The 24,442-nt window shown below is 41.2% G+C and overlaps 2 protein-coding genes across 6 annotated transcripts; both read left to right on the forward strand.

Annotated features, from left to right (window-relative positions):
* Positions 1 to 13,023: 13,023 nt before the first annotated feature.
* LOC144701400 (uncharacterized) lies at positions 13,024 to 14,835 on the forward strand. Its single transcript, XM_078573218.1, has 2 exons — positions 13,024 to 13,764; positions 14,671 to 14,835. The coding sequence occupies exon 1, from the start codon at positions 13,111 to 13,113 to the stop codon at positions 13,717 to 13,719; it is 609 nt and encodes a 202-aa protein (XP_078429344.1). The 5' UTR covers positions 13,024 to 13,110; the 3' UTR covers positions 13,720 to 13,764; positions 14,671 to 14,835.
* Positions 14,836 to 19,369: 4,534 nt separating this feature from the next.
* LOC144701403 (uncharacterized) lies at positions 19,370 to 24,052 on the forward strand. 5 transcript variants are annotated; one of them, XM_078573219.1, is made up of 9 exons: positions 19,370 to 20,965; positions 21,033 to 21,259; positions 21,331 to 21,663; positions 22,067 to 22,313; positions 22,522 to 22,650; positions 22,734 to 22,949; positions 23,034 to 23,135; positions 23,291 to 23,366; positions 23,741 to 24,052. In XM_078573219.1, the coding sequence occupies exons 1-9, from the start codon at positions 19,454 to 19,456 to the stop codon at positions 23,956 to 23,958; spliced, it is 3,060 nt and encodes a 1,019-aa protein (XP_078429345.1). In that variant the 5' UTR covers positions 19,370 to 19,453; the 3' UTR covers positions 23,959 to 24,052. The 5 variants fall into 5 exon arrangements, with proteins under 5 accessions (XP_078429345.1, XP_078429350.1, XP_078429347.1 ...); XM_078573224.1 differs by having other exon boundaries at positions 23,012 to 23,135; positions 23,741 to 23,878; XM_078573221.1 differs by lacking the exon at positions 23,291 to 23,366 and having other exon boundaries at positions 23,012 to 23,135.
* The last annotated feature ends 390 nt before the right edge of the window (positions 24,053 to 24,442 follow it).

The following is a 24,442-nucleotide window of genomic DNA, read 5'->3' on the forward strand; positions in this document are numbered from 1 at the left end:
ATGAAACATTTTATGTCGGACGGTGACTTTTTGACAGTTCTCCCTGCTCTGAGTCACATTCAGGTGCTTTCGTAATAGATGCATAATCCAAGAGACCGCTGAGATAGGAAAGCACACTTTGGCGACATGATGGATGCACAACCTCTATTTTAGAGAATGGATCCAATGTCGCTGCTGTAGCGACGGTATTATTGGCCCAATGTACAATTGCATACTGCATCAACTTGTTATGCATAGCACCAAATGCCGACCACAGTGCATCCCTTTCCTCAACATCCAATGCTGCCCCTCCATTGTATGTAGCATGCTCAAGGTGATTCTTCAGTTCTGCGACCAATGACGTTATTTTAGTTATTGACCATTTCTTCGCCGAACACACAAAGTCAGTACCCTGGCACAATGGGCCGAGCATGCACATGTATTCATCAATCAACACCCATTCCTCATGACATAGGCTGTACTCTCTAGTCGATGTCGAAAGGAACCTCAAAGCCATATGGTCCAGAACCTCTCTTGGCAAGAGCACACTCTAACATAGTGAAAGTGGAGTTCTAGGGTGTTGGGTAGTCAACCTTTATCTTGTTCGAATCTGGGAGCTCAAATATTTTGCATATATCATAATTTCTCCATACGTTGCGTGGATCCCTAAATGGCATTGACGATGGCTCCCACGCGTGAAAATGCTAGTCCGAAATGTGCAACTATCGCCGTAATATCTTCGTCGACCTGTGAATCGGTTGGTTCATCCGTGTCCAATGGTGTATTTGGGCGAAGATCTCGGACATGTAGCGTATTACTTCTAGGAGGTTCTGGATTGGGAATGACCTTGAATCCGGCCTGGACTACGAGGTTCAGTACATGGGCAATGCATGGTACATGTTGGTCCATAGTGAATTGGGGGTTTACAGTCTTCAGTTGATCCACAATGGAGGCCATCATCGTTCTGTTGTTGGACGCATTGTCCGTGGTGATGGCACACAGTTTCGACTCGATGCCATATTCATATGCAACTTCCACACCCAGCTTCCCTTGGACTTCTCTGTACATCCATTCAGCCGTTGCTTTGACAGCATTCGGACCAAGGATGTCCCCAACCACCTGTGTCCCGTAGAACCATAGTCTTCGGAAAAACTTTTTCTTCACAAGACGCCAAGGAAGATTGTTATTGCAGATGAACCAAAAGAACTCTTCCTTTGTCTGCGCCATGGTGATGCCGCGTAAGTACAACTTGTGGGAGAATATTTCATAATGGAGAATGGTTCTCTGTTTCATCCAGACTCCCTTAATTTCATCATGAAATTTATGGTACGTCTTCTCTAGATGTCTCCAAAATATGTTTGTGCTCTTATATTTATTCCTCTTGATGATGACCTTGTGGGTGGGGTTCTCTGCTTGACATAGCATGCACTGATACTCGTCCGGGGCAACTTCAACAAAATGATCTAAAACTTTAGACCGATTGCATCTTCCGCTGCGAGTTGAGATGTTGTCATCGGCTTCTACTAGGATGCACTCCACGGACACTGATGGCGTAGCCCTAGCCGTCGATTTTGGAGTTGTAGCAGATGTAGACTCCATTACTCTAACAAGTTAATTCACAAGACGCAATAATTTGTAAAATGTGCGTGGGTTGCAATTATCATTACTTTAAAATAATGAACATTACTTAAATAAGTATTATCCGAACTGGAATTTCACAAATAGAAGACTATAATGGATTGATGGATCCATCACAGTGTAATGGATAATGGATCGATGGATCCATTACACAAGTGCACATGATTGAGGGATCCATACGTATTTTGCAAAAGCCAATCTTGTTCATGTAGCAGCTCACATGAAACGTTAAGAAGACGACGACCATGGTTGGTTCACTTACATTAACACCAATTATATAAAATCATAAAATCTTTCAAAAAAGCCAAATGACTTCACACATAGTTAAAACCCATTCAGATTTTTAAACAATTTAAAGTTTTACTAATCCTAGTACAAATTTAATTATGTTACTTAAGCATATGCCTTTCATACTGTCTTCTACATTTCTTTTCATGATAAATAAACTCATAACCATTACTATTCCTAAAGTAGGATAATACATGCAACTCAAAATTTCAAAACACCCCAATCATTAACAAAACTAATAGTATCAAAAGTAAAATTAGTTGAACAATTACATTTATGTGCAAACACCCCGCTACATGACACGTATTCTTCTTGCACCAAAGGGAAATCATAAGTAAATCCAAACACTTAACTTAATTAAAAACATATACATACATTATTCAAGTACCAAAATCGTCAGATTTTAATACTTGAATAATAACCCATCAGTAGTAAAACAGAACTGGCCATTGATTTTAATACGAAAACTAAATAATCATCCAACGTTTTTGCATTAAAATTATTTGAAAAGTTTTATTATTGTGTTGTAAGAACCGGCTCCCTAACAAGTATTCGTCTCTCAACAAAGAACTTATTTTAAAAAAAACACAAATGCGAAGAACATACAAACCATTAGTTAGCTTCTGCATTAAAATTAGTTGAATAATTACATTTATTTGGAAACAACCTGCTACCTAACAAGTATTCTTCTTGCACCAAAGAACTAATTAGTACAAAAATACAAATTCGAAGGGAAAAAGCAATCCATCAGTAGTAAAATATAAAAAAGTAGTCAGAGATTTTAATTAAAGAAAACTACTCCCATCACCACCAACCACCCAAAAATATGAACCCATTATAATAACAGCCGAATGAGAATGCGAAGAAGAATGGAGGTTGCGCATCCGTCCCAAAAGAGGCTACAAGAATGGAGAGCCAAGGCCAGTTAGCTAGGTGAAGAGCGTGACCACGACCCGGCGGTACGCGCGGAAGGGGAAAACTTCATAAGTCAGAATGAATCAATAAGTTGAATTAGCACAACATCATTACATTAAATTATATGGAAGAAGTTCATTTTTAAATTTCATATTTAAAAATGAAAGATTAGAGTCCTCAAGATCAGTTCATCCACTACGAACATTAAACTAAAAGAGAAAGAAAAAAAAGAAAGACACTCTTCCCCCGGTAAATTGAAATGATCGGACCAAAAAAAACATAATTCCCAAACCAAATGCAGAAGCAGAACATGAGCGAATTAGGATAGAGAGATATAGGGGAGAGATAGAGAGATAAATGAGGTTTTGGTCACAGAGGCCTAAGTCGCAGAGTAATAATCAGGGGGCTCACGGTATTGCCCGCGTTCAACTTCTTCATCTCTTCTCATGTTCGTGCACCACAAATTATCTGCCACGGAACACCAACCGATCATACATTGACGCCTCGAATCTAGAAAAACTCGGGAAATCGGGTAGAACGCATCAGACAATACAGAGGGCGACCAAATTTCAAATTCTGGCAAGATAAATCGAGGGGATTAAAACTACGACTCGTGATCATTGGGAGTGGGTTCAATTTCGATGTGACAGCTTCATCGTCGATCCATTTCTCAAACAACAAATGCACAAATCGCCTAATCGCACGGAGGGACAGAATCAATCGCATTATGAAACATCAGGATGCAATCCAGAGACGTAATAATTGAGCCATTGAAAGAGATAGAGACGGAGGAAAATATTCAGAGATCGACTGAAGCTATGAACATACCTCGACGTCGGGGAAGCAAACTCCAATGATGCCAACAGGTGCAGAGGGCGTCGGGAAAGAGAATGCCACCTGCCACCGAGCTGGTTGCTCCGAAGAGGTGGAGGATCGCCTTGCGCCAGAAAGGGAGTGGCTTCCTTTAGAGTTCCAGAACTAGACCTAATTCTTTCGGGGGCGGGAGACTATATGTTTCAAAGAAGGAAATATTGAAATATAGTTATTAATATATTAGATTTTTTTTCATCAGGGAGGAAGGATGGGATGGTTTTTAGCCTGGACGGAACGAAAAACCGTCCCGAGATTATTGGACGGGACAGTTTTTTTGTCGATGGACAAATAACCATCCTGTCCTTCGTCCCTGAGCTAACATCGAATGTAGGACATGATGAAATTTGTCTCGTCCCGTCCTTCGTCCGGCATGATCCGGAACTATATATGTCCCTTTACACTCTCTCTCCTCCGTATTTCCCTAAAAAACTTAGAAAAATCTATATTAATATATTAAAAATACAAACGGGTTTTTTTCGTCCGGGACAAAGGATGGGACAGTTTTTTCCCTCGACATGATGTAAATTTGTCCCAGGAGGACCGGACGGGACAATTTTTGAACCGTCGAACGAAAAATTCATCCCGTCCTTCATCCCTGCACTAAATACGGGCATCAGGCGGGACAAAATTTGTCCCATCCCATCCATTGTCTATGTCCAGGACGATCCAAAACTATAATTGGGGGTCTGACGCCCTAACCCCGTCATATGAAGAGACTGTTGTTATCAAGGCCTGTGCGCTGCTAAACTGTGAATTCGGCTTCTGTAAGTTTAGCCGTGTAACAACATGCACCACCTTCGTCATCTCGCTGTCATCCCTAACCCTGGATAAGGATCCTAAATTTATTTGATATTGTATTTTTTTATTCTTACTTTTCTATTAAAATAATGACATTTCAGTTATTTTATCTCTCCTCGAAGATTGTTACTGTAATGGATCATTTGGTGAATTTGGGGTTGAATTTTCTCTTCAATATTTGACCTGCAGTCTCTTCTTTGCCACTAGCGCTATTGCCCGTGAGAGGGGACATTTATGGCATGCTCCTTGCTTCTCGTGGGTACTCTGTGTATTTCATCACTCTCACATTGTTACCCTTGTGTGCGACTGCTCACACTGTTCGCTGGAACGTGTGCACTGTCTCTCACTTCCACCAGACACCCCACGCACCATCATTTATGTTGTCGGAGACCTTGAGAGCTGTCACTGGCACTTTCTACTGCCTTAGTGTATCGTTGTTAATGCTAAAGTATTACCCTTACACACCATTTGTCCCCCTCCCAAAGAGCTTCATCATCTTCCCTCTTTTGCTCACAACCCACAACTCTCAACACCTACCTAGTGCACAACACTAGCGCCAAAGGTCCCCTGTACCCTCTTTTATGATTGATATTATTTCATCAACTGCTTTCCTCTTTATAGTCCACTGTGGCCAAATTTAGGAAAATATTTAAATGGCATATGATTTTGATTTCACATGGTTAACCATTCGAGATTTTGAATTCTGATCTTTGTTTTATTGTTATGGTTGTGAGAACATACTCTCAACCTTGACCAAGAACTAGGCTGCACCATCATTATTTTATATACATATAAATTTTAAATTGATAATATGTACTGTGATGGATATTATGTGGCCGTCAAGCCAATCACACTACCATGTTTATTTTATTTCATTGAATAAAACAATTACATTCATTATTATTCTGTGTGATGTTTATAATGAAGTCCATGAATACATGAAATGACTTAGTGAATTATGATGAGATCATAATACAGTGATCACTAGTCTTTAAATATGTATTCTAAATATTCCTATTCGATGGATAGTCGAGATGGTCATCGAATTATCCTGATAGAATAGCACTAGCTGATCCTACTTATACGATAAGTATAGCTGATCTTGTAGCTATAAGTGTAGCGACACTAAGGACAGATAGTGGGTGCTCTTTGAAGAAAGAGTTCACTTAATTGATCCGTATGAATCCCTGAATGGTATTATACCTAAACGTTAATCAGGTTGATTTAAGTCATGACTGTATAAGTGATCTGATGACCTGAGACACCAAGGACATCTCGTGAGTGGATGACTACATTTTGACTATGACTTATGAGCCTCTTATCATGGGATTTAAATAAGTTATAGATCGTAAGTAGTAAGAAGCTTACGGAGATGATTGAGTGGTCAAGATGGGATCAACCCCCCTTGGTATAAGAGAGGATTGACTCAAGGAAGACGAAGCATAAAAATCCCTGGCCATGGTAGCGAGGATATTGGAGATCTCCAATGATCCCTGTTACACATCAGTACTAATCAAATGATTGATTAGGGTTTGACAATAAACCATACCCTAAGTCGTTCGAGAGTCTTGTGCAGAGGATGGATTATACATAGATGGTAACCGATGACGGTAAAGGTTGCATGAGAGAATTCGAAACTACTCGGTATCTTCTAGAGCACGAGGTGTAGCTTGGCACCACACGGGCTGGAAACTAAACCTATCCATAGGGTTAAATAGGTCCTTATTTAATTAATCTATATGTTGACATAGTTAATTAATAAGGTTGGTCAATAAATGTTATTGGGCCACTAAAGTTAAGAACTAGAATGATACATGGGCCTAGAGGGTCACACGCACAAGGTCATAAGGGCATTGGTGGATATATTTTACTTTGTAGGGTTTTTGAGAAAAACTTGAAGTGAAATATAAAGAGAGAAAAGGGTCTCATTTTAAGCACCCATGCAAGCCTGATTTGAGAGCCCCTTCCTTTCTCCATTCTCTTCTCCACTCATCTAAGGAAGAGTGTCTTCATGGTGAGGAGATCTTCTAGATTTTCAAGAAGAGTTGAAGAAGAAGATGTGGAGATCTAGGCGCCAAGTGATCGCGTGGATACTTCTAGAGGCCGAACGCGTGAATGGCTTTAGAACGATCTCAGAGCAGCAAATTCAAGGGTGGAACGAGTTCCTCAAAAGGTACGTTCAATATGTTTTGTTTTAAAGATCTATTGTGAATTGATCTACAAGCTTCCGCATCCATGGAACTTGTTTTCCATGGACGAACCAAGGCACCGAACCCAACATACTGTTAGCTTGATTTATCTATACCCATATTTACTTTACCTGTCCCATCTTGACACATCCTTAATATACGAACAATGTAGGAGCAAGACTTGAATCCACAAGTATTGCTCTACATGAAGCACAAGTCTTGAATCCACAAAACTAGCTTCTCCAACCCTTGAGTCCACATGCACTAATGCTCTATATAGCAAAGAGAACACTCAAAGGGGAGAAACAAGAGTTTCAAGAAAATAATATAATTCAATAATAATCCTTCAAGGGTGCATGGGGACCCTATATTGGCCACAACAAGAATAGGGTCATCAATAATGACAGTACCCATGAAAGGACAACTTAAACTCTGACAAGCTAAAACACAAGATCATCAGCCCGAAAGGCCTGAGCAGAGATATTATGTAGATTTTGGGGCCTCTAGAAGCTGTCCTATGATATTCGTGTGCCTCAAGAAGATCTTAATAAGACAAAACATAATATATACATCTCTGACAAGTTGGAGCATAGATATTGTGCAGATTGTGGCAAAAGAAGAATTTGTCTGAAGATTCTATCAGAGAATAATCTGTTAGTAGATATTGTCAGAGGATCTTGTTAGAGAAAATCTGTTAGAGAATTTTGTGGGGCTCTAGGTAATTTTACATAAATCATGTTAGCTTCTAGAAGAATCTCCTTCTTGGGCCACCAATTGCTAATCTATGTCTATGATGGAAATATAAGTGGTCGGCAAGCCAATCACACATTCCACATCTCCTTCCATGTTCATTAATAGAACATATTCATGATAGTGCACGTGTGATGCTTATAATGAAGTCTATGAATACATGATCGGACTTAGTGAATTATGATGAGATCGTAATACGAAGATCACTAGTTTTTTAGCATGTGTTCTAAACATTCCTATTCGAAGGATATGCAAGAAGGACATCGAAGTATCCATATAGAATTACACTATCTAGCCTCACTCATATGATGAGTATGGCCGGTCCCGTAGCCATTAGCGTGGAGACACTAAGGATAGGTAGTGGGCGCTCTTTAGTGGAAAGAGTTCACTGAATTGATGAGCATGAATCCCTGAATGGTATTCTACCAAACTGTCAATTAGGTCGATTCACATCACGGTTATGTAAGTGGTCCTTACACATGAAACACCAAAGACGTCTTGTGGATGGACGGTTGTACTTTGACTATGGCCAATGAGTCTCTAATCATGGGATTACAAATAGTCTTAGTTCGGGTACATCAAGAAGTTTGCGAAGACAAATGAGTGGTCAAGATGGGATCATCTGCCCTCAGTATAAGAGGTGATAGCTCAAGGAAGCCGATGCGATGAAGTCCTTGGCCAAGGCAGTGAAATATTGGTGAAGGGTTCTTCGATGATTTTAGAATGCATTAGTACTAACTCGGATGACTGATTAGGGTTTGACAGTAGACCATACCCTAAGTCATCCAAGGAGCATCAAGTGGATGAGGGATCATACGCACTCGGTAACTGATGACGAACAGGTTCCATGAGTGAATCAATACATACTCATTTGTATCTTTTAGAGCACGAGGTGTAGCTTGGCACCCCACATGTTGGAGACTCGACCTATCGATTGGGTCAAATCGATACGACATTAATTAATCAATATGTTGATATAGTTAATTAATTTGGAATGCCAATAAAGGTATCGGGCAGCTGGAGTCATTAACTAGACTGATACATGGGCCTAGAGGGTGACACGCAAATGGTCTTTTGCACGTCGGAAGACATACTTAAGTTTTGGGGGTTTTTATGAAAAATACCCGCTTAGTATAAATAGGGGAAGGCCCTGAACGAAATTCACCCAGGCCAGAATTGTTCAAGGGACCTTCCCCTTCTTCTCCACTCTCCCCACACCCCTCTCCATACCCGATGCGATCAGAATGGCGTAACGACAACGGTGGAGGTAGAACGGGGCTCGTCAAGGAGAAGGAGGAGATTCGATGTGCTAAGGATTGCGTGGATACATCTAGAGGCTGCAGATGTAAGCAATTTGACTCGTCTCACTCCGGGATCCAAGAAATCATGGATGCGATCCGTGCAAAGGTACTTCGTTTCATGGTTTTATAGATGTCGTTTTGATTCCGTTCAAGGCTTCTGCTGCGGAATGTTTTAATTTCTTCATCCATGTCAAGGCCTCTAGATTCCAACAGTCTAGTCCTTGCGTATCATTAGTACAATCAATGAAAAATACTACTAAAAATTAGCATCGAGAGCAGTTCATCTTTGGGCCATTAATAAACCAAAATTTGGGGTATAAAAGCGATAATATAGAATTTTACAAAGATTCTGATTAATCTCAAGGTAAAGTATGGTAAAAATTAAAGGAATTATCATAAAAAAATTTCATACCATGTGATACGATATCGGGAAACCATCCAAATTTTTATCCAAATATGAGAGATCAGTTGCTGACGCTTGTTGATGTACCTTAATCATAGTGGAGATAAATGCTCTTGATATTTTGCTCAATCTTACAGAAAATGGCCTTGTTATGCCCCTCAAAATTTAATGGAAGGGAGAAAATACTGGGAGAGGTGGAATGATAAATGTCAATGTATTTGAACCTGGTTTACTTTTTCATAAAAGTAGACTAAGTTGTTTTTAACTTGACTATATTATTTTTAATTTAACTGATAATGACTCCTCCCATTTTATGAGGTAGAGATTTTTATTTTTAATCATTTTTATTGCTCTAACCATGTAGAAGTGGATTGTCATGTGCCCGAACGGGGCATAGCCATTAGCAGAACCAAGATGATTAAAAGACCAATCATTAGGAAAAGATTATCCTTATGGCATCACAAATCACAATGAATGGCTAATAAAAAAATGATGCCCAAATTTTAATGCACAAGGACACATGGATGATAGAGGGTATAATCTTATTCACAATAAATGTGATGAAATGCATCGACACGTGTAAGTGCCAGAAAATTGATAATTTAAATCAAAATGAGAAAATAATTGAAATCACCGTAACGATGAATCGACGAACAAGAAGATCATTAACATGTTTCATTTCTGGATTGGAAAAATGGAAGTTATATTAACAACAAGACACACATGTCAGAGAGTCATAAACATACCAACATGTGCATATCAGAATGACCGAGTGCCTAAACAAAGCAGAATCGTCGGTGAATATGAGGATTCCTTTGGTGTGCTAGTGAGTCTAAACATGGATTGCTGTGGAGAGAGAAAAATCTATCAACTCATACTGATCCATTATTAAAATTTGATATCTTACTATCTAGACGGACTTTTGTTTGAAACTTTTATTTGTCCATAGAGAGCTTTACAATATTCTATTTGTCCATAGACTCTAATATACAAATATATCTCTCTATGCATTAAAAGACGTCTTATAGTTTCTCCTAAATTCCCAAGTTGAGTGAAATAAAGTGATTTTGTCAAATTTTCAAGGTGCCTATCATTGATTGTAGTTGTAAGGATTTCTTACTACAACAAATTGCTTTGATCCAAGAAGAATATAATGATAATTAATCTTAAAATTTTCCTTGGTCTTACACTTAACTTGTTGTCTACGTTTGATTGATATTATGTGGTCATCAAGCCAGTCATGCTTCGATGCCATATATAAGTTAATTGAAATTAACATTTGTTCATTATTATTTAGATGATGTTCATAATGAATTCCTCAATATAATATTTGACTAAGTGAATTATGATAAGATCACAATACAATGGTCATCAGCCTTGCAAATGTCGTATTTAAAATATACATTAATATGTCCATGAAGAATATCACTCTTTAAACATAGTTATAAAATAAGTATGGTTGATCTTGTAGGCATTAGTGTAAGTACTCAATCAAACACTCTCAAGGAAAATAGTCCACGAAATTGATCCGTATGAATCTTTCAATGTTATTATAACTAAATATAAATAAGGTTGATTCATGTCATGGTCATATAAGTGGCCCTAACATTTAAAAATACTAAAGGCATATTTTGCATGTAAGTTTATATTTGGACTACAACTTATGAATCCACGACCACAAGATCCAAATTAGTCTTAGCTCGATTATAGCAAGAAGTAGATGGATGTGGCTGAGTGGTCAAGATTGGATTGTTAGCCCTTGGTATAAGACGACACTGACACAATTATGAAGATGTACTATATCATGTCTAGGCTATGATGGAGATATATGCGGCTAACAAGCAAATCATACATTCCATATCTTGTTCCATGTTCATTAATAGAATGCATCCATTACAGTGCTCGTGTTATGCTTAAAATGAAGTCATGAATTCATGATTTACATGATTAAATTTAGTGAATTATGATGAGATCGTAATATAGAGATCACTAGTCTTTAAGCATATGTTTTTATTATTCCTATTAGAAAGATTCTCCGGAAGGACATCAAAGTGTTCATATAAAATAACATTATCTAGTCTCACTCATATGATGAGTATGGCCGTTCTCATAGCCATTAGTGTGGAGACACTAAGGATAGATAGTGGGTGCTCTTTAGTGGAAAGAGTTCACTGAATTGATCCGTATACATCCCTGAATGATATCATACCAAACTGTTAATCAATTTAATTCACATCATGGTTGTATCAGTGGTTCTTAGACCTTAGAAAACAACATCGTCAAGTGGATGGATTATTCTACTTTGACTATGACCTACAAGTTCATAGTCATGGAATTCTAAACAGTCTTAGTTTGGTTGCATCAAGTAGTTTAGAAAGACAATTGAGTGGTCAAGATGCGAGCGTCCACCTTTGGTATACGAGGAGATAGTGCAAGGAATATGATGAGATGAAGTCCTTGGCCAAGACAGTGAAATATTTTAGAAGAGATTCTCTGATGATTTTTGAACACATCAATACCAACTCAAATAATCGATTAAGGTTCGATAGTTAACCATGCCCTAAGTCGGCTTAGGACCATCAAGCAGATGAGGGAAATTACGTACATTGTAATCGATTACCAATAGGTTCCATGAGTGAGTTGATACTTACTCTATATCTTCTAGAACACGAAGTGTAGCTTGGCATCCCACGAGCTGGAGACTCGACATATTGATTAGGTTGAATTGATCTGACATTAACTAATCTATTTGATGATATAGTTCATTATTTTGGAAGGACAATAAATGTCATTGGGCTAGTGGAATTGTTTACTAGACTAATACATGGGCCTAGAGGGCCATGCATAAATGTTATTTTTGAAGTCGGAATATTTACTTAAAGTTTGAGGGTTTTATGAAAAATACCCACGTAGTATAAATAGAGGATGGCCGTGAACGAAATTGATCAATGCCAGAATTGTTCTGGGGCCTTCCCGTTCTTCTCCCTTCTCCCTGTAACTCCTTTCCATTCCTTATGCAATTGGGGCGGCGTAACAAAGTTGCAGGAGTGTAAATGTAGCTTGTTAAAGTGAATGAGGGGATTTGACGTGCTGTGGATATTGTGGATACATCTATTGGCTGTACACAGGAGTAGCTCAAAAAGACTTACTCGAGGATCTAAGGAACCATAGATGTGATTCATGCCCGTGTGATTCAAACAATGTTTTAATTATGCCATTACAATTTCATTATAACTCTTCCATTCAAGGAATCATTGCTTTTCATCCATCCCTAGAAACCAACACTAAGTACACCATAAACTACTACACAACTGACATAAAACCAAAATTATAGATCTCTAATACCCAGAAAAATGGGACCAAGAACATCATAAAACTACTAAATAACTAACATAAAACCAAGATTATAAATCATTGATACCCAAGAAAATGGGACGAGGAACATCAGAGAACTACTAAACATCTAAGATAAAACCAAAATTATAGATCCCCAATACCCAAAAAATGGGACTAAGAACCTCACAAAACTACTAAACAACTAACATGAAAGCAAAATTATAAATCTCTTATATCAACAAAATGGCACTCAGAACATCATAAATCTACTAAACATCTTAGAGAAAACCAAAATTATGAGATCTCCAAAACCCAAAAAAGGGGATTAAGAACACCATAAAACTACCAAACAACTAACATAAAAGCAAAATAATAAATCTCCAACACCAAAAAAATGGGACTGAGAATATCACAAAACCACGTTTTTGGGACATAATCAGCAAACTAAGGCACAGTTTCAAACTAAGGCACAGTTTAAACAAGATATAGATTCTTTACAATCCAGTCTTACCTTCACAATCAAGTGCGGATCATCATCAAACTACACTTTCCCATCCTCACAAACTCTGCAATCAGTCTCATTTCTTTGATTCCTCCGCAGAAGAGGCGTTCCCAGAGGCACTGAGCAAAACCCTAGAAGATGGGTTCCTTCAACAGCGGCTTTTCCTCCATGGACAATCTCTTCATCCAGAATCTCATCGGCAGGCTCCAGCTCCGCCCTCCCTATCTGGGCACCAACTCCCTCCTCTCGCCGACCCTCGACGATTTCCTCTTCCAAGACGACGCCTTCTCGGCCGAAGACTCCGACCAACCCCTCTTCGAAAACGACCAAGGAAAGACCCCTCTCGCCATTGAAGAAGCGAAATTGGAGAAGGAGATCATCAAGATCGTTCGTTCTGGGTCCGCCGCAGAGACCCTTAAGCCCAATTCTGGGCAATCCGTCACCGTTGGCGCTCACAGTATCTGCGTTGGATTCCACCAAGAAACTTCATCGGAGTATAGAGTGTGGGAATGGCACGGGCATGTCATGCTCTTCGACGAGGAGAATGGGTACGTGCCCGAATACATCTACGGGAATTACTTCGAGAGAATTGTCGCCGCGGAGGAGGAGGAAGAGGAGGAGGGGGAGAAGAACAGGGAAAATGAAGTTTCAGGACTTCGGGAATTGGTCGGGGAGGAGAAGGATTCGATCAGCGGCAGGGGTAGAGTTCTTCACCGGAACTCTGTGTCTTCTAGATCGGTTCAATAGATGGGTCTGGGCCACCGATCAGATCGTCTCCTTCACCGATGTTGGGTAAGGGACCAGTAATTTTTGCGTTTTTAGTCCGTCTGTTCTTCGGGTTTCGTTAATTTCTGTCTGTGAGAGCATTTCGTGATGCTTATCTGGCGATTATCTGCGGAATTGATTGAAGTTTTCTGTCATGTGATTGCCGGGAAACTGGTGTTAGGTGTAACTATGTAAGTTTCCTGAGGTATGTGTTTATGAATTCAGAGAAAGAGATTGAAGATCGAAGGCGATGCTTTTGAGATGTTTATCTGTCGATGTCTTCTTAATTGACTGATTTTGCTATCCTATATTCGCTCGGATATATTAGATGTATCGATGAAACTTTCGACTGGTAAGTGTTTCTGAACACAGAGCAGATTTAAGGCTTAAAACGATCGGTTTTTCTGTCGTATAATTGTCAGAAACTGCCGGTTTCTCTGCATTGATCATATATTGATCCCCCTTCCAACATGCTGTGCTCTTTTCTATTTGTATAATCTTCTTGTGAGCGCAAAAAAACCCAAGTTGTGATGGGGATGTTTTCTTTTTCGTAGAGGGACAGAGAAGAGATCCTATTATTTAATCTATCGATTGCAGTCAGAAAAAGTACGGCCTGCAAAAATAGCTCATTTGCTGAGAGTTTTTCATATGATGATTGTAGAAACAAGATTTAAGAGGTTTCTTTTCTGTTGGATGTACTTATGTTCAATATCTTGGTGCTATGTCATAATGAGTTTGCAAGGTTTGATTTAAGTAATGCCTTTTCTCGTCTGCAATAAAAAATCAACATATGGAGGTCTCTTAAATATTTATTGTAATTCGTTTAATTTGTGCCAGAATTTAGTTTATCTTACAAGTGATCATTTTTTGTGCACCATGGAAATGATTTTTTTGTAGGAAACCTATGATTCAGTTTTGGTTAATTGTCTACAGGGGGGTTCTAGAATGAGCATGCCTAATTTAGAAGTTGACAAGTCGCCCTACTGCAAGAAACCTCCAAGAATTCCAGGAAATAAAGAAATTTATTCTCTTCTGCTTTTGACACTGGCGATTATGTGACAAAAATTAATATGATCTTCAGAATTTTCTTTCATTTGAGTCTTCTGTTTAATAGCGATTATGAGAGAATTTAGTTGTCCCATGTCAGAAATAGGACGTGAGAACAATAATGTTTGTTATGAGTTTTAATGAATGCGCAATTTTAGGGGAATGAAAATGTGAGGATGAAGTTAAATTTTTAGAAAAGGGTAATATATATGAGGTTAAAGGCCAAACCGAGTCTAACTGACTAAATATGAATAAATAGATGACAAAAGGCAACAAAATACTAGATCTTTGGTACGTTGCATGCGCATAGAAACCATATTAATGCTCAGTTATACTTGATTGGAAACTTGTTCTCGAGATGTGAAAATAATTAACGCTTTTTAAAATGAAAATTGATTATAAAATATAACAGTGTAAGCAAAAAAATTACTATTGTACCTCAGTATCAAAATGTGGTCTAAATATACATCCATAACTCTTGATGGTCGTAAGGTGACTTTTCATATAACCAATCCTTGTTTACAAACCATACATTATTGTTCTTCATATCTTTACATCCCATTTAAAAACGGGATTAGTGCGGATATGGAAGAAAATGAAAGATGAAAACAATCTAAATGCCTTTTGGGATGGGCCGAGCTAATAAATATGCCATTTGAAACTAGATATTCCTCCTATGATTTCAGGCTGTTTACTTAATTGAATAGTAGTTATTAACTTAAGAATGATTAGTATTATTCACAGGGGGAATAAATATATGTCCAATAGCTTAATTACATATTTATATGCCTCAGAAAGTTGGCAACTTTTTAAAATTATGTTTTAATTTATATGTCACATATATAAAAAAGTCAACATCCAAGACCAGTATCAGATATTGTCATCCAAACCTTGAGACGAGGACGGATGCCGATATTCATACATTGATAAAGAGGGACATTGGATTTCTCATTTCAGGTTATCCCGTACAGCATCCATCTCGATATTGTCATCCAGTATCAGGGTTGGGACGGACGAGGGAAGTGGAAACAATAAACACAGTTATCGAGTATCGCTCCAATAAACTCCATGGATGATGGAAATGACTCCTTCCCTCTTTCAAACTTTCTCATTCTCTGGTCTATCCCTCTTTCTAATACCTCTTTAAAACGCTCCCTCACTCTTTAATTGTAATCCATTTTCTCCCCTCTTTCAAACTCTCTCACTCTTTGCTCTATCCCTCTTTGTCATCCACAGCTCCATCATTTTCTGTAATACTAGATGGATGACTGATGACTAATGATGGAAACTAGTTGGTACCTTCATATATTGTTCGGACGGATAAAGGATTGGACAATGCTGACAATGATCCTTCATCCATCCTCAAATCCTAATCAATGCAAAGTTAAGCTGACACTCTTTCTCTCTCTCTCTCTCTCTCACAAACTGCGCGTGGATAACTACTGATGTCCGTTCAGTCCCATTCCCTTCGTCTGAAATCATCACTCATCTTTCATCCAACAACCCTATTTAGGGTTGGACAGTTAGGAACGAGGACCAGTTTGATCAGAACGAACCAGGACTGTAGGTCGTCCATTTGAGGGTGAACATGTTTGTCACAGGTTTAGTTGCACGGGACAGACTGGATCGAAACTGGAAGTAAATGATTAAATATTTATTTAATTTATTTTTTTAAAATTATAAAACTATCGAATTCAACTCTGTGGGCACTAGAGATATCTAGCCTAACAATAAACATAAATTTTCTATTTTTGCCTTTGACATTGACTTGTCAACCTGACCAGACCAGAACCAGTCAGGAATAGACTAGGACTGAACAAGAACATACCAGAATGAGACCAAAGTTCAAATAATGCTTAGGTCTTTGTTAAAAATCTGGATGGGGGATGGGACCATTCTACCATTATCAAGACTGGAACGAGACCGGGACCGGGACCATCAAACCCTAACCCTATTCAGCAATATACAACTCACTCATGTCCATTCTACCATTATCGTCATCCCTCATCCGTCCCTCCTTGAACACCCGAACGTTACGGGACCGTGCCCCCCCCTCAACCCTATCTGTCAAAAATACCTGGACGGTACAGGACGGTCGAACCCTAACGTTAACCCTATCCGTCATCCATCATCCGTCATACGTCATCCTTCCCTCCTTGAACAGTAGAGCTGGTGGACTTAGAAGAATGACGAAATTGAACGGACGGAATGTATCGGAACGTAATTCTGTTCCGTTCCAATATCTGTTTTTATTTTTAGGGTTAATAGCACGAAATATCCCAAACTGATTCAAAAATTTGAGAGCTATCCGAAACTTTTTTCTGGCACGGTATATCGCAAACTCGCTTAGTCAACGAGGACATATCCTAGTGATGACGTAGAATCCATCGTGGCTGCCAGGTGGATTTCCAGCCAGATTTTGACCTGGCGGAATCCACTTGGCAGCCATGATGGATTCCACGTCATAACGGGGATTCCACCTGCCAGGTGTTTTCCGATAGAGAGAGAGAGGTATTCTAGAGAGAGAGAGAATGAGAGAGAGGCATTCTAGAGAGAGAAAGAGATGCGTTCTAGAGAGAGAGGGAGAGAAAGGCATTCTAGAGAGAGAAAGAGAGACATTCTAGAGAGAGAGGGAGAGAGAGGCATTCTAGAGAGAGAAAGAGGGGCATTCTAGAGAGATAACGAGAGGCATTCTAGAGAGAGAAAGAGAGGCATTCTAGAGAGAGAAAGAGAGGCATTTTAGAGAGAGAAAGGGAGAGTGAGGCGTTCTAGAGAGACCCGACCGAATCGAATCGCGTGGGAGAGAGAGGAGGCGCAGAAACAGAGACATAGACAGAGAGAGGGGGGAAGGTTATTGGCAATCGTCTTAGATATTGGAGAGAGAGAAAGAGAGTGAGAGAGGGGGGAGAGAGAGAAAGAGAGTGAGATTTATCAAGGGTTCAAGAGAGAGAGGGAGGGGAGAGGGGAGGGAGAGATTTTCTGCTTGGGGGATCTTCTCTCTCTAGAATGCCTCTCTCTCACTTTCTCTCTCTAGAATGCCTCTCTTTCTCTCTCTAGAATGCCTCTCTCTCTCTCTCTCTCTCTCTCTCTCTCTCTCTCTCTCTCTCTCTCTCTCTCTCTCTCTCTCTCTCTCTCTCTCTCTCTCTCTCCCTTTCTCTCTCTCTCTAGAATGCCTCTCTTTCTCTCTCTAGAATGCCTCTCTTTCTCTCTCTAGAATGCCTCTCTTTCTCTCTCTAGAATGCCTCTCTCTCTCTCCTTCTCTCTCTCTCTCTAGAATGCCTCTCTCTCTCTCTCTCTATCGGAAAACACATGGCAGGTGGAATCCCCGTTATCACGTGGAATCCATCGGGGCTGCCAGGTGGATTCCGCCAGGTCAAAATCTGGCCGGAAATCCACCTAGCAGCCACAATGGATTCCACGTCATCATTGGGATATGTCCTCGTCGACTAAGCGAGTTTGGGATATACCGTGCCAACAAAAAGTTTCGGATAGCTCTCAGATTTTTGAATCAGCTTGGGATATTTCGTGCTATCAACCCTTATTTTTATTAAAAAATAAAAACATGCGTTATACATTAATATTTTCGTCCACCGATATAGTCATCCGTCGTTTTCGTCATTCGTCCATAGCTTTTGTCATCCATATACTTCCGGATCGTCCCGGACGGGGACGAAGGACGGGACGGGACGGACTTCGTCCCAATCTACGTCCGACATAATCTCAGGGATGAAGGACGGGACAGATTTTTGTCCACCGACAAAAATCCGTCCCGTCCAATTATCTCGGGACGATTTTTCGTACCGTCCAGTCCTCCTGGGATGAATTTTTTCATCCCAGACGAAAAACGCTCTTCCGGTGGAGCCCCGACCTCCGCGGCTGTGCCGCTCTCCACGCGGCGGCGCTCAAACTCCCCTTCCCCCCTCCTCCCTCTTCCTCTTCAAATCCCTCATCGCCGCCTACGCCCGCAGAGGCCATCTCCCCTCCGCCCTCTCCGTCTTCCTCCGCCTCCCCTCCCCCCACGCTATCTCCTTCAACGCCGCCATCGCCGCCTGCTCCTCCGCCGGCCACCACCGCCGCGCCCTCCTCCTCCTCTGCCGCCTCCTCCGCCATGGCCTCCCCCTCTTCTCCGCCGCGTCCTCCTCCTCCTCCGCCGCCCTCTCCCTGCTCCCCTCCCTTGCCTCCCCAGATGCCACGTGGCAACATCTCAACCGTTGGATTTGAATCCGGCGGTTCTATGCCCAGATTCATTTGTCCCTCGTCGGGGGGCCCCGGACGGACGTTTTTTTCGTCTCACGGGATGAAAACCGTCCCGTCCGGTGGCCAGCGGACGAATTTTCGTCCGGGACGAAAAAATCGTCCCGTCCGAGATCTCCGGAAGTAAAGTCATCCGTCATTTGTCACGAATGACGGATGACTTATGACGGTTCAGTCGTCCGTCAATCGCTACGGATAGAGACGGATGATGAAATTAAAGTGACGGATGATGAAACCGTCATCCGTCCACCTGCTCTATTGAATACTTGCTATCTGTCAATCACGCTGCGACATCTTTCACTGAATGACGTGGGTCGGTGGCCAAGGCGGTTTGGCTGCCTTCTTCTCCCCCCGAGTTCAACGAACTCGATAATCTCTCTCGAAAACTGAGAACTGAGAACTGGGATTTCTTCAGATGGCGTGGTTCAGGGCCGCCACGCAAGGCCTGAGAAGCCGCCTTCCTCCGCCGAGCGCCGTAGCCGTAACCCGCCGTCCCTTCCACACCACCGCTCATCTTCCGACGCCGTCCCCGCCCCGTCCCGTTCCCCTCTCCCGCCTCACCGACAGCTTCCTCGACGGCACGAGCAGCGTATATCTGGAAGAGCTTCAGCGAACTTGGGAGGCCGACCCCAGCAGCGTCGACGAGTCATGGGACAACTTCTTCCGCAACTTCGTCGGCCAGGCCGCCTCCCCGCCCGGAATTTCCGGCCAAACCATCCAAGAAAGCATGCGACTTCTCCTCCTCGTCAGAGCCTACCAAGTATACGGCCACATGAAGGCCCGCCTTGACCCCCTCAACCTGGAAGAAAGACAAACCCCGCTCGATCTCCTGCCTTCCTTCTACGGCTTCACCGACGCCGACCTCGACAGAGAATTCTTCATCGGCGTCTGGAGAATGTCCGGGTTTCTCTCCGAGAACAGACCCGTGCAGACCCTCCGATCCATAATCGACCGCCTCGATCGCTCCTACTCCGGCACCGTCGGCTACGAGTACATGCACATCGCCGATAGAGAGCAGTGCAATTGGCTAAGGGACAATATCGAGACCGTCAACCCCAGAGTGTACAGTCGGGAGCGTCAGAAGGTTATCCTAGACAGGCTTATCTGGAGTACTCAGTTCGAGAGCTTCCTCGGCTCGAAATGGGTCTCCGCCAAGCGATTCGGAATCGACGGCGGAGAGACGCTGATCCCGGGGATGAAGGAGATGTTCGACCGCGCGGCTGATCTCGGAGTGGAGAATATCGTCGTGGGCATGCCCCACCGAGGACGGCTTAACGTTCTGGGAAACGTCTTTCGAAAGCCGCTTCGCCATATTTTCCATGAATTCGGCGGAGGTGGATTGAAATCCGTGGAAGAGAGCGGTCTTTATAGCGGCACAGGCGACGTTAAGTACCATCTCGGCACGTCTTATGATCGTCCGACGAGAGGTGGGAAGAGAATTCACTTATCTCTTGTGGCTAATCCTAGCCACTTGGAAGCCGTGGACCCGGTAGTGATCGGGAAGACCCGTGCGAAGCAGTATTATTCTAATGATTATGAAAGAAGGAAGAATTTGGCGGTTTTGATTCACGGAGACGGGAGTTTTGCCGGGCAAGGTGTTGTTTACGAGACTTTGCATCTCAGCGCGCTTCCGAATTACTCCATCGGAGGAACTATTCACATCGTGGTGAATAATCAGGTTGCGTTTACGACTGATCCCAAGTATGGAAGATCGACGCATTACTGCACGGATGTGGCCAAGGCATTGAATGCGCCTATTTTTCATGTCAATGGCGATGATATGGAGGCCGTGGTTCATGTTTTCGAGCTTGCCGCTGAGTGGCGGCAGACTTTTCATACCGATGCAGTGATTGAGATTGTTTGCTACCGCCGTTTTGGGCATAATGAGATGGACGAACCGTCTTTCACGCAACCAAAAATGTACAGGGTGAGTTCTTCGCTGATTATAATGGTTTGAGTTCGGGAGAATGCTAATGAGTCTCTGGGTTTTTTAGGTGATTCGTAATCATCCCAGCGCTCTTCAGATCTATCAGAACAAGCTTTTGGAATTGGGGCACGTTACGAAGGAAGATATCCAAGGAATGCAAAACAAAGTGAATTCCATCTTAAACGAAGAGTTCAACAGCAGCAAAGATTACGTTCCGAATAGAAGAGACTGGCTTTCGGCTTACTGGGCAGGGTTCAAATCACCAGAGCAGATATCCCGCATTCGGAACACTGGGTATTGTTATCCATCAAAACATCATTTATTTATTTTTTCCTTTGATCGTTACAAATCGTTCTTTCGTGCAGTGTCAAACCAGAGATCCTGAAATGCGTCGGCGAAGCTATCACTTCGTTTCCTCCGGATTTCAAGGCACATAAAGTTGTTAAGCGAGTGTTTGGTGAGCGTGCTCTGATGATTGAAACAGGAGAAGGCGTTGATTGGGCGTTGGGAGAAGCTCTTGCGTTTGCCACGCTTCTTGTAGAAGGAAACCACGTCAGGCTGAGTGGGCAAGACGTTGAAAGAGGCACCTTCAGTCATCGGCACGCTGTTGTTCACGATCAAGAAACGGGAAGAATTTACTGCCCCCTGGACCACGTTATGAGCAACCAAAACGAAGAAATGTTCACAGTCAGCAACAGGTTATGTTAGTGATCATATATTTTTTGCGTTATTTCTTCTTAACTCTAACTATTTTTGGCATGAATGTCTTTCCAGATAGGTATAAAAGGTAGCTCTAGGGTTTTGTTGTATCCTATCGTTGAAGGTTCAGGGCTACCCTGCTCCTATATTTGTGTTGCATTTATAATTGTTTTTCGTTATAAAATGTACCCTTTAACTGTTGATGTCTGGAGGAGATTTCCTAGAGAACTCTGTTTATTGGATGGCTTTCTCTTCGAATTCAAAAGTATTCTGTTCCTATTTTGGCGATTTATTTAGCTATCTTACATGTACCCGTAAGTGTTGTTCATAAATCGTAAACCCCGGAGAGATTTATTTCTAGCTTACTCAGTTTATTTTTTAAAATTTACTTCTATTTGACAGCTCTCTCTCGGAATTTGGCGTTCTTGGTTTTGAGCTGGGTTACTCGATGGAAAACCCTAATTCTCTCGTTCTTTGGGAAGCTCAATTCGGTGATTTTGCAAACGGGGCGCAAGTTATATTTGATCAATTTCTGAGTAGCGGTGAATCAAAATGGCTGCGTCAGATTGGGCTTGTGGTTCTTCTTCCCCATGGATATGACGGACAGGGCCCTGAGCACTCATCCGCAAGATTTGAACGTTACTTGCAGGTCTTTTCCACTTTATGTATCAAGTATTATTTTATCCTTCAAATTATCATCCTAAAATGGTCAATTGACTAAAGGAAAAAAAAGGACTTCCGATCCTTTTCTCATAAGCTACAAAGCTTGAATTTACTGAATTATTTTCACCATTTGACTGTTAAGTGTGTATATCTTTTGATTTTAACCTGATGAAAGAAACAATGCCTGCAAACAGATGAGCGATGATAACCCGTACGTGATACCAGAGATGGACCCAACTCTTAGGAAGCAGATACAGGAGTGCAATTGGCAGGTAGTCAACGTCACAACTCCTGCCAACTATTTCCATGTCCTCCGTCGCCAGGTAAATTATCTTCTTAATGGCCCAAAAAACTTGTTCCAAAAAAAAAACTTAGCAGAACAATTTTTTCAATACATTTCTTTCAGATTCACAGGGATTTTCGGAAACCCTTAATCGTGATGGCACCAAAAAACCTGCTGAGACATCCCAAGTGCAGATCAAACCTCTCTGATTTTGACGATGAACAGGGTCACCCTGGATTCGATAAACAGGGCACCCGTTTCAAGCGTCTCATCAAGGATCAGAGCGATCACTCCGATCTCGAGGAGGGCATCAGACGTCTCGTCTTCTGTTCTGGGAAGGTGATTATCCATAATTTAATTATAATCTTCTTCTTGGGATGGTATTGAAAGAAACGTTTCAGGTTTATTATGAACTGGACGAAGAGAGGAAGACCCGCAGTGCCACTGACGTGGGAATTTGCCGGGTGGAACAGCTCTGCCCCTTCCCCTACGACCTCGTCCAGAGGGAGCTCAAACGGTATCCAAGTAAGTGGAAGCTTTTGATTGTAGAAAAAATCAGGAAAATATAAAAATTATTCAAGCCTATTTTATCAATTTCACCGTCAACTTTTTGGATCGCAGATTAAGGTTCATTCTTCCGTATAAAGTTCCACTGGGACAATAACTTTTTTTTTCTGAAGAAAGAGGAAGCAGGGAGGGGGGGGGATGACAAGAAAATATTGGAACATCAATTTGAAAGAGAAGCTGGAAACATGGGTACATAAACTGACAGAATAATTATTCATAAAACTGAATCTTTATATTCATGCATTCAGCGTAAAAATTAGATTTGCTTAAGTAAACACCGTATTTTCTAATATGCTATAGAACAGTAATTCACTCTTTATTTTCTGTATTTTTTAAAATTAAGACACATAAATCACATGGGTACATAAACTGTCAGAATAATTATGCATATAACTGAATCTTTTTCATGCATTCAGAGTAAAAATTAGATTTTTTTGAATAAGTAAAGACAGTATATTCTAATTTGCTATAGAACAATAAATCACTCTTTAATCTATGTATTTTTTAGATCAAGACACATAAATCACATGTTATCATGACGGGTTTTGTTATTTTTTCTTCAGATGCAGAGATTGTGTGGTGCCAGGAGGAGCCGATGAACATGGGGGCGTACAGCTACGTTCTTCCCCGCCTGTCCACCGCCATGAAAGCTTCATCCAGGGGTACGACGGAGGACATCATATACGTTGGGCGGGCGCCGTCAGCCGCCACAGCCACCGGCTTCTTGAATGTTCATCTTCATGAGCAGAGAGAGCTCGTTCAGAAAGCTATCTGCGATTAAGAGTGTGAAGAGAGAGAGAGATACACTTTCTTTTCTCCATGTTTTGAACTCATACATGGTCGTATATATAGGAAACTTGGTTTTAAAGGCATTGCGCGTTGGTCTTCGTTTTGGGTTTTCTTCTCGAGACTTCAGCGACAAGGAAAGGTAGAGGAAGAGATGGGGATGTTAGAGAACACAATGCTAAAGAATGATACAGAAAGAGAAGAATGTGAATGATCGTATAAGAGAAAATAACATAATCCATTGTTTAAAATATGATCGGTGGTTGTTGTTCGGAAACGAAAGTAGACAGGGAGTAGAGACAAAGATTCAGAAGGAACATGAACTGGAGGAGAAAGCCCCAAGAAGATTAAAAGAGAGGGTAGATACATTGTTTTATAGTGTGCAAGATAGACTAGTAGGATATAGATGTATTTAAGACAGTCTGCCACCGCCAATGCCTTGAACATTAAAAGAGCCACACTGTCCACATATGACAGGA

Source organism: Wolffia australiana, chromosome 1 (assembly GCF_029677425.1).
Source record: "Wolffia australiana isolate 7733 chromosome 1, ASM2967742v1".
NCBI classification, from domain to species: domain Eukaryota; kingdom Viridiplantae; phylum Streptophyta; class Magnoliopsida; order Alismatales; family Araceae; genus Wolffia; species Wolffia australiana.

Coding starts and splice junctions, on each gene's coding strand:
- LOC144701400 (XM_078573218.1), top strand. CDS start 13,111: ATGGGTTCCTTCAACAGCGGCTTTTCCTCCATGGACAATCTCTTCATC.
- LOC144701403 (XM_078573219.1), top strand. CDS start 19,454: ATGGCGTGGTTCAGGGCCGCCACGCAAGGCCTGAGAAGCCGCCTTCCT. Junction 22,950..23,033: donor TCGTCTTCTGTTCTGGGAAG/GTGATTATCCAT, acceptor AACTGGACGAAG/AGAGGAAGACCCGCAGTGCC. Junction 23,367..23,740: donor AAGAGAAGCTGGAAACATGG/GTACATAAACTG, acceptor TTTTTTCTTCAG/ATGCAGAGATTGTGTGGTGC.